Below are 9,738 nucleotides of genomic sequence, written 5' to 3'. Positions count from 1 at the left end.
TAATTATTTTTGTTGTAGGAAAATAAAATTTTTAAATCAGAAAATTAAAAAAAAAAAAAATAAGTATGGAAAAAAATTTCGACACCGTGAGGTTGTAGATCGGCCTCCAGTGTGAACATATATTAATATCATCACCATCCAACATGTATTGAACATACTATCTTCAAAAAAATTAGTTTTAGAGAAAAAAGAATTACCTTAAATAGTGAAAAATCCTTGGAGGATGTGCTTGGATGAGGCTCCGACGTGTTTCCGGCAACAATCCGTAAAAAATGATGAAGAAGAATGCGTGAATGAGTCTTGGAAGAGTGGAAGAAATAAAAAAACTGAAGCTTTGAGAGGTCTCTGCAGACCTTGCGAGATTCTGTTTTTATAGCATGAGTTACATGAGGCTTTAAGTCATTGTAACAGATTTCGGCGATATTTCGGTATATGACCGAAATATCACGAAATCTCGCCGAAATATGAACTTTTTCCATTTCGCCTGGACATTTCGTCTCGGATGGTTCGAGATTTCCGAAATATGCCGATATATCGGCGATATTTCGCGAAATTTTGAACCATGGTTATTCGAGATGTTGATCCAATGATGATGGGTTGTTTGGGTAGTTGGTTGGATTGCCTTGGTCGCTTATCTTTTGGCTGAGTAGCTGTTAATTTGTTAGAGTTTATTTATAGCAATTTGGTCTGGAAGTGATGTTTTCTTTGTTGTGAGGTTCACATTCTGTTGTCAGCAAATTTTGTTTTCAGCCCTACTTTGTTGCTGTTCTTGGTGGTCTTTCAGAGATTTTCTTTGGTTGGTGCATTTCCAGGCTTTGCTTATAAAGAGTTTTGAAAATTTTGTTTTTCCTTCTTGTACAGCTTTGTTCTGTATTATTGTTGTTTGTTGGGCCTTGCTATGCGTGTACATCCTTTTCTTTCTCTTTAATAGAATCTTTCTTATTTGCCTGGAATTGAAAGATTGAATAAAACTGTTAAGAGTCCCATTTTGAAATTAAAATATTTCCCACTAGAGGAAAGTTCAAGTTTTCTTTTAACCAGGTAGTGTATTTCTTTTCTAATGTAGCCTGTATCTATTTGATTTTGAATACAAATGCTGAATTTTGTTTTGTTGTCTTTTAGGTTTAATTGGATTTGATCCATCTAAAGAGGGTGTGGAATACAGTTGCTGGGGATCTATGGAAAGTTTCTTCAACTTTGTTAGGTGGATTAGTTGAGTTTGGGTGAATTGCAGTGTGGCTCCTGCTCAAGTCTTAACTGATTTAGACCCAGAAATGAAACTGGAAAGCACTGCAAATGTTACTTCTGACAAAGACAATTCGAATTCCTCAGCAATCCAAGATGAAAAGGGTCTGAAGTGCATGAGTAATTATGAGGACACCACGTTTGGCATGGAAATTTTGTTGGATCAACATATTAATACAATAGTGGAGACTGTTGATACAGAGGTCGATATAATTGAATGTGTGAATGCTGATGACCTCAGGTTCTCTCATACTGAAGATCCAAATGCAACTGAATATTCCAGTTCTTTCGATGACACAATTTCAGGAACTGAAGATGGTTCAAGGTTGAGTGATGCAGAAGTGGAGTCAAGATTCTGTAGTGGCAGTGGGTCTGTTTTTTATGGATTTGATAGCATGTTCCAAACAAGGTATCATCTGTTATATTTATCCCACTTCTCTTTGTCTCTCTCTGGACTACCCTAATAATCCCTTAATTCATTGTAGCTGTTAGCAGTGATAAATCAGGATGATATTTCTGAAGTTGCTACATATTAAATTAGTCAAGTTCCTTGAGTTTTGATATCTTAGACTTTTGTTCAAGCCACATCTTTGCTCTCTGATACCCCTCCTTAAAAATGAAAAAGAGGAATGCTAGTAAAGGTTCAAAATCCATCTCCTAGTCCAACAATTAATGTTGCATATTCATTTGTATGGTGTCACATGATTGTTTGTGAAGTGCCCAAGGCCTTTCCAGACAATGATGGCTTGAAGAATTATCAATTTTTAGGAGTGGTAATTGTTAGTTGGGTAAATTGTCAAAGGTTATTAGCAGCAATTGGATAAAACTCTTTTAACTTGATTAGTTCTGTTGCATACACTTCCCCTCCCTCCCCACCCCCCCAGCCCAAAAAAGCTCTGTTTTAGGAGTTACAAATGATTTAAATTAAAGTGCTTCAAAATCTAGAGTAACTGGTGGTTATTGAAAAAACTAATAATATGTTTATTATTACTAAAGCATTTAAATATCTACTAGTATTTATGCTGGGGATGTTTGAGCACAGTTTTGCTCTTTGTTTGTGTAGCACCTTTTGGGTGCCAACAGTGTTTGATTGTGGGCTGAATGGGGGCGCTTTGTCACCTTGTGACCAATTTAACTAAATCTTTTCAAGACAGCGGTTGATAACTGTACACTATATAATGGTTATGCATAGTTTGGTTTCAGAGCCTCTCTTCTCAACTCACGTTATTAGATGTGGTTGCTAGTATAGTAGATGGATAAGAATCTAATCCTTTATTTAAAGAAAAAGTAAGAGAATGACACAGGATCATGTAATGAATGGTGTACTAAGTGGTGGGAAGGAGGAATTTTTTTTCTGTATTTACTTTTCACTCATTTATGTTTAGTAAAGTTGATGAAATAAATTCCTCAGGGGTCTTATTCTAGGAAAAATATTATTTTTTACGTTCCTGAAGGAAAAGGTTCCTTCATGATCCACCTGTTCGAACCACATAGAGGGTTTTTTCTGGTCCAACTGATAGTTTGAGGGTAGTTGATGGAGGCAAGGGATTGAAAAAACCCCTTTTATGTCTGCAGGTATGGGCCCAAAGGAATTTGTTGATTTATACATTGACGCTGCCCTTCCCTATCAGCTCAAGCTTTTAGGTGAAATGGTAGCGAACATGGTATCAGAATAGGGAGGTCAAGTGGTCGACTCCTGAGAAGATCAGAAGAGTTTTCCCTACATTTCTTCTCCCTCGGTGCCACGTGAAGGAAATGCCGTGTGAGCTCCAGGTGCAAGGACCATGGGATCTTGGCTTGCACATGTGGGGAAGGGTTGATGTATACATTGACGCTACCCTTCCCTAACAGCTTGAGCTTTTAGGTGAAACGGTGGCGAACAGAATTCGAAGGAGAAAATCCCATAACAGAACTTATAAAAAATGTAATCAAATACAGAAAATAAGAGAACAGCAGAATATGAAGGAAAATGGCAGAAAAAGAGAAAGGAAGGAGAAATTTCCTAAGCCTCAATTCTTACTCCAAACCGTTACTAATATCCTAAGCCTCAATTTCATTAACTCAGTACCACAAATAAAGTTATTTACAGCGCTATATTTATACTACCCTTCCCAAAAACTAGATTAGACTTGGATGTAATCCTAAAACTACTAGAAAATGCTCTCTTTAATAATAGACTTCTAATATGAATCTAATTACAATATAGCAGCTCCCATAGTGCTCAACCCCTTTCCTAATTAAATAAAACTATGAATGATAGAAATAGGCTAGAAAGAGAAATCCTAATCTGACTAGACTTTTAAAATTAAATCCCTCCACGAATCGGCATCCTGTCAGAAAATTGATCATAATCTACATTTTTCTCTGTCCTGTTTTTGAACATATGGATTTATCCTAGTTTCTCAATTATCAGTTGGATTTTTAATTTACAACAGAATATACTTTGCTTCTTCTCATATCTAATTCTCAACTCAACTCAGCCTTGTCCCAACTAAATGGGTCAGCTACATGGATCCTTACCCTCCCAATCAGTTTCTTCTCGTATCTGATTACAGTGCTTAAAATTATAAGTCTCCATATCTGGTTTCTAGTCTAGTTCATTCCTACCAGCTAGTGTTCTTTTCCCTCACTTTTCTTCCTTTACAGCAGAATTTCTGCATTGGTAACCCATCCCTTGGATTAGCCATGTTTCAAGGTTGGGGTCCCACCACAACCATTTTGTCTACTATGTATTGAGCTTTTTTCCTTGTATTTTCAACCATTGGACCAAAGACATTAATGTTGACCTTTTATCCTTGACTCCTTGTAATGCTGCCATTTAAGTAAAGAAACCATGTGAAACAATTGTTAGACAACAGAAGATAATCATTAGAACATTCTTAATCAGCGGCTAAGGAAACACCTCTGATGCTATTTTGAGTAGATCTTCATTTATAGCTCGAATTATATTGCATTGTCTAACTTCAAATTATATTCTGCTTCAATCTTTAAGGAAGAAGAAGTTGACAGCTCATTGGAGGAGATATATAAGACCTCTAATGTGGCGGTGCAAATGGTTAGAACTGAGGATAAAGGAATTTCAGTCCCAAGCATTAAAGTATGATAAAGAGCTTGTAGGATATGATCAAAGAAAGCAGTTCGATTCAGGGCAGCTTGCATTAGAAGGGTGTTGTATGAGGTCACTACCATTTTGTAGACAGTTTCGGAGGAAAAAAGCCATGGAGAGGAGAAAACGAAAAAGAGTTGAGGACACAGTTGATATATCATCATATATGTCACGCCATAGCCTGTTCTCGTCCTATGGTACAAATATCTTGTTTATATTATAAATATGCTTTTTTATTAACCTGTTTTTTATCATTTGTAATTTTTCTACATGATACCTTGCAGAGAATAAGAGGTCTAGTGTAAACGGGGTTTCTCTGGATGATGATTGTGGTAATCAAGGTAAGAATTGACCACTGTGCCTTCCTAGAGAAACTTGGTGTCATTGTATAACACTTGACGTATAAATCAGAAGTAAGGAAATAGGATACTAGATTTTGAAGTACTTGCACACATATATGCACAATTTTTAAAGCTACTTGAAGCATTGAACTACTTCAACTTGGTGGCTGTGTTGTTCTTTCCTTTTTGGATTTGTATATTGGGCAAGTGCTTAAACCTAAGATACTGCCTGACACATGAACCAGAATCCCTAATATGGACAACCAAGGTATAGGGGCTGGACTGTCTATTTGCATGACTGGTTGATCAAAGCAGTTTGATTTAACCATGTCAATGTGGTCTCTATGGGCATCTGAGAACTGGTTAGAGCAATTTTTATTCTTTGAAAATCTAAAAAGGAAAGTTAAATCCTAAAGAGTGAAGGTAATGCAGGCTAATCCCAAACCAGAAAATCCAGCAAGAGACTAGCACATAATACGATCACAGAACAGAGAACGAAACCAGAATTGGGGGACAACATTCAACTTAAGTTTGACAATTAGAATAACCCAATATTTCAGTCAAGTGGTTTATTCTATTGGTGGAATAGACTGCAGAATCTGACAAAATTCCAATAACAGAATAGGGATCTGCAGAGAAGTCATAGTGCTAATAGGAAAACTAATAGCAGAATTTGAACAGAAATATCGATTAGATTTTTTTTATTAAATATATTCAGAATATCAGAGAGTGAAATGAGAAATTAGTCTGTGAATTTTGAAGTAAAACAGGCAAGTAACTAGGTGCCCGCTTGATAACCTTATGGGTGTTTCTGTTCTGGTTATGTGCTGGGAAACAGCAGAACAGTTTTTTCATTTTCTGTCCTGAGAAACTGTTTTTGACCCGCTTGGTAAACCACCAGCAAAATCACAGGCTTCTTAACGGTAACCCACATAAAACCACCAACTAAAAGCCCCATGGCAATCACCGCCGCGAAAACCCACATTATGGCCTTGGATACCTTAAACCCAAATTTCACATCGTCAGTGAGATTGGTGACAGCCGCACCGTATACAGCCTTGGTCATGGAAGCGGAGGGCTCCAATTGACCCGAGCGGCGAGCGGCAGCAGTGCTTCCACCGGAAGACCCAAGGGGACCGGAGGTGATAAGCCCGGTGGGCTGCAAAGGCATAAGACCGGACGACTTCTTCTGGGGATGCAAGGGCCCTGAACCGGTAGAGGATTTGGAGATAGGACCTGAATTGGAGGCGGATCGGAGGGATCCACTGTTGTGTTGGAAGGAGGAGTGATGGGAAGGCCTTGATGGAGGTAACCCAGACGAAGTACCGGCGTTGGAAGAGGAATCCACCACAGCTATGTCGAGCATTTTGCCCAGTTCGCCTGATTTCTTGACGTCGCCGCCAGTGTACAGTACGGCTCTTGACCCCATTGTGGGTTGGCGTTCCTTATGTTGTTCTGGTGGGCTTGAGACGTACAAGCCACTGCTTAGCTGGTGAGATGGGATTCGAGTCCCCATTAGAAAGTTTTAGAAAAACACAGTCGTTGCAGAGAGTGAGTCAAAAAGAGGAAAACGAAGACTGTGGAAGTGAGGAAGTGAGTGAGTGAGTGAAGTGTGAGCGGGAGTGACTGTGATGGTGGAGGAGGTGGAGGACAGGAGGAGGAAGAGAGGTGGTGATGGTAAAGAAAGAAAGAGAAAGAAAAGAAAGAAAGAAAGAAGAGAGAGAGAGAGAGAGAGAGAGAGAGAGAGAGAGAGAGAGGACGACCTTCTTGTGAGAGCTGCATTTTAGGTTTGGATTTTGAGACTTTTATCGGGAACAAGTTTGCAAATTTGTGCTGAGAAACAACAGAACATGTTGGACATGTTCTGTCAAAAGTCTTCTAGGGAGCATAAATTTTGATTTATGTTTCAAAAAACCGTCACAAAAAACACTTCGTTATCAAGCGGTATTTGGGTGTTTTTCCGTTTCTCAGAATGGAAAAACACCAGAAACTGTTTCTGGTAAGGTTATCAAGCGGACACTAGATGGATATTGAAGAAAATTGCAATCTGAAAATTGATCTAGAACAGGGGTTCCTCAAATTAGATTATTAGAGTAAGTAATAATGAGGAGAAGAAAATAGTAGAAGATAAGAGATAGCATCTGATTTGCAGTAGAATTCAGAATTAGAAGAAGAAAGCAGTATGCCAGAAGAAGTGCCTTCACCTATGTTTGCAAAGTTCAACAGCTTAAAACTATTGGAAAAACTTCAATTTTTATTATTCAAATCTTGCTTAAAATTCAAAATCAGTTTGATGTTCATATTAAGGTATTTCGGTCTGATAATGCTTTAGAATATATGCAAAATGAGATTTCTACCTTGTGTTCGGAACGTGGGATTATTCATCAAACCAGCTGTTCCTACACCCCCCAGCAAAATGGGGTGGCTGAACGGAAAAATAGGCATTTGTTGGAAGTCACACGTTCTCTTATGATTCACATGCATGTGCCTAAGTATTTTTGGTGTGATGCAGTTCTTACTGCCTGTTTTCTTATTAACCGAATGCCTTCTTCTGTCCTGTCCAATAAAGCCCCTTTTTCTATTTTATTTCCTACCAAATCCTTGTTTCCTCTTTTACCGCGTGTCTTTGGGAGTGTTTGTTTTGTCCATATTTTGCACCAAAATATTGACAAATTATCTCCTCGTGCTATCAAGTGTGTTTTTCTTGGTTATTCCAGGGCTCAGAAAGGTTACCGGTATTATGACCCTATTTCTCATAGGCACTTTGTTAGCGCTGATGTTACTTTCTTTGAGAGTACTCCTTATTACTCTCCTCCTCCCTCACCTAGTGAGGCTATGCTTCCTAACCCCACTCCACCTATTCCATTTGTGGTTCCTCTTCCTGTTTTGGATCCTGCAGCAGCACCTCCTTTACTGGTTTACAAACGGCGCAAGGCTACAGTTCCATCTGCTATAGTACAGGCTCCTGCTCTACATTCCACCGATGTTGTACCGGCTGAAGTTCCTTCACCAGATTTACCCATTGCGGAAAGGTACTCGTTCTTGTACTACTCGCCCTGTCTATCCTATTGAGGACTATGTTGGAATTTCGTAATGTTGCTTTCTCCTTGTCCTCATCTTTTGTGCCCAAAACTCACAAGGAGGCACTTTCTCACCCTGGTTGGAAGGATGCTATGGATGTGGAAATTGATGCTCTATTGTCCTGTCAAACATGGACATTGGTGGATTTGCCTCCCGGTAAGGATTTGGTCCATTGTCGCTGGGTATACACTATCAAATATAATCCAGATGGATCGGTTGAGCGTCTCAAGGCTCGTCTTGTTGCTAAAGGCTATACCCATACCTATGGGGTTGACTACTTTGAGACCTTCTCTCCCGTGGCTCGCCTCAATTCTGTTCGAGTTCTTATATCTATTGCTGTTAATCTGAATTGGCCTCTTTATCAGATGGATATCAAGAATGCATTCCTCTATGGTGATCTCAAGGAGGAAATTTATATGGAGCAACCTCCAGGGTATGTTGCTCAGGGGGAGAATGTTGCACGTGTATGCAAGTTGGCAAAGGCTATCTATGGTTTGAAGCAGTCCCCAAGGGCATGGTTTGACAAATTTAGCAGTGTTGTGACACAGTGTGGTTTTTCCCAATGTTATTCGGATCATTCAGTTTTTATCTGTCGCCAAGGTTCCAAGCTGGTGGTACTTGTGGTGTATGTTGATGACATTATCATATCTGGTAATGAAGAGTATGGCATTGCAGATGTCAAATCCTATCTACACAAGCAGTTTCAGATGAAGGATCTGGGTCACCTTAGTTATTTTCTTGGCATTTAAGTCCTCCGGAGTAAAAAGGGTATCAGTCTATCACAGCGAAAGTATGTGTTAGACCTACTATCTGACACTGGCATGTTAGGTTCTAAACCAGCCAATACTCCCATGGATCCTCATCAGAAGTTTGACAAAGATGATGGGGATAACTTTGATGACGTACATCAATATAGAAGACTTGTTGGGAAGCTTATTTATTTGACTGTCACTCGCCCTGACATTTCCTTTGCTGTTGGAGTAGTTAGCCAGTTTATGCACGCTCTAAAGCAAATACATTGGGAGGCAGCCTGTCGCATCTTGAGGTATTTAAAGGGTGCTCCACGGAAAGGTCTTATTTATCGGCCACATAACAGTGTTGATCTTGTTGGATTTTCTGATGCTGATTGGGCTGGTTCTGACAGTGATTGGCGTTCTACTACTGGATATTGTACTTTTGTTGGAGGAAATCTAGTAACTTGGCGGAGTAATAAGCAGGCTCATACAACTGCCGAGTTAATGTGGCTTCGCAATCTCCTTCAGGAGATGGATTTTTCAGTTCCTCCTATGAAGATGTTTTGTGATAATCAAATTGCTATCTACATAGCCAAGAATCCAATGTTTCATGAGCGTACAAAGCACATTGAAGTGGATTGTAATTTTGTTAGAGATGCGGTTATGAAGAAGCTGATTACTACTCCATTTACTTCTTCTGCAAATCAGTTGGGTGATATGTTTACAAAGCCATTGTTTGGGCCTACCTTTCGGAACAATCTCAGCAAGCTGGGCTTGGGTGATTTGTATGCTCCAGCTTGAGGGGGAGTGTTAAATGTTGTATGGGGTCCATGACTTAATGTATTATGGATACAGCTAGCCAGCCAATATAATTAGAATAGGCCAGCTGTAGTCTTATTTTGTCTTTATTTACTTTCCTTATTTCAGTTATTTGGTGTAATTCTGTTTCCTTAATTTAGGAAACATATTTAAAAAGGTTATTTAATATATTCCCTAGGTGAGAGGAGCAGCTCTCACAACCGAGACTGCTCCATCTCTAGCAGGCTCTTCTCTCATCTTCTTCTGATATGTTTTTCTTTTTATTTTGTGTCAGAGTCAATGGAGGTGAATTCTGTTGTCAAGACCAGTTACTTCTAATCTTTACTATTTTATGTAAATTGCCCTCCCAATCCTTTTCAAAGCAGTGATTCTATTTTGCACATCATACGAATGGTTTTATATTGTAATTCTA

At 39.1% G+C, this 9,738-nt stretch overlaps 2 protein-coding genes across 2 annotated transcripts; one reads left to right on the top strand and one right to left on the bottom strand.

Moving 5' to 3' along the window:
* Nucleotides 1–704: 704 nt before the first annotated feature.
* Nucleotides 705–5,474, top strand: LOC122667117. The gene is made up of 3 exons (XM_043863317.1): nt 705–1,654; nt 4,238–4,548; nt 4,636–5,474. The coding sequence occupies exons 1-3, from the start codon at nt 1,275–1,277 to the stop codon at nt 4,701–4,703; spliced, it is 759 nt and encodes a 252-aa protein (XP_043719252.1). The 5' UTR covers nt 705–1,274; the 3' UTR covers nt 4,704–5,474.
* Nucleotides 5,475–5,512: 38 nt separating this feature from the next.
* Nucleotides 5,513–6,121, bottom strand: LOC122668657 (uncharacterized membrane protein At1g16860-like). Its single transcript, XM_043865194.1, has one exon. It carries the CDS (start codon nt 6,119–6,121, stop codon nt 5,513–5,515), a length of 609 nt encoding a protein of 202 aa, XP_043721129.1.
* Between the last annotated feature and the right edge of the window lie 3,617 nt (nt 6,122–9,738).

The sequence above is a fragment of the Telopea speciosissima genome, chromosome 7, assembly GCF_018873765.1.
Source record: "Telopea speciosissima isolate NSW1024214 ecotype Mountain lineage chromosome 7, Tspe_v1, whole genome shotgun sequence".
Lineage (NCBI taxonomy): Eukaryota > Viridiplantae > Streptophyta > Magnoliopsida > Proteales > Proteaceae > Telopea > Telopea speciosissima.
The sequence above is the reverse complement of the archived record's forward strand: the minus strand, read 5'-3'. Positions and strand labels throughout refer to the sequence as shown.

Coding starts and splice junctions, on each gene's coding strand:
- LOC122667117 (XM_043863317.1), top strand. CDS start 1,275: ATGAAACTGGAAAGCACTGCAAATGTTACTTCTGACAAAGACAATTCG. Junction 1,655..4,237: donor GATAGCATGTTCCAAACAAG/GTATCATCTGTT, acceptor TCAATCTTTAAG/GAAGAAGAAGTTGACAGCTC. Junction 4,549..4,635: donor TAGCCTGTTCTCGTCCTATG/GTACAAATATCT, acceptor GATACCTTGCAG/AGAATAAGAGGTCTAGTGTA.
- LOC122668657 (XM_043865194.1), bottom strand. CDS start 6,121: ATGGGGTCAAGAGCCGTACTGTACACTGGCGGCGACGTCAAGAAATCA.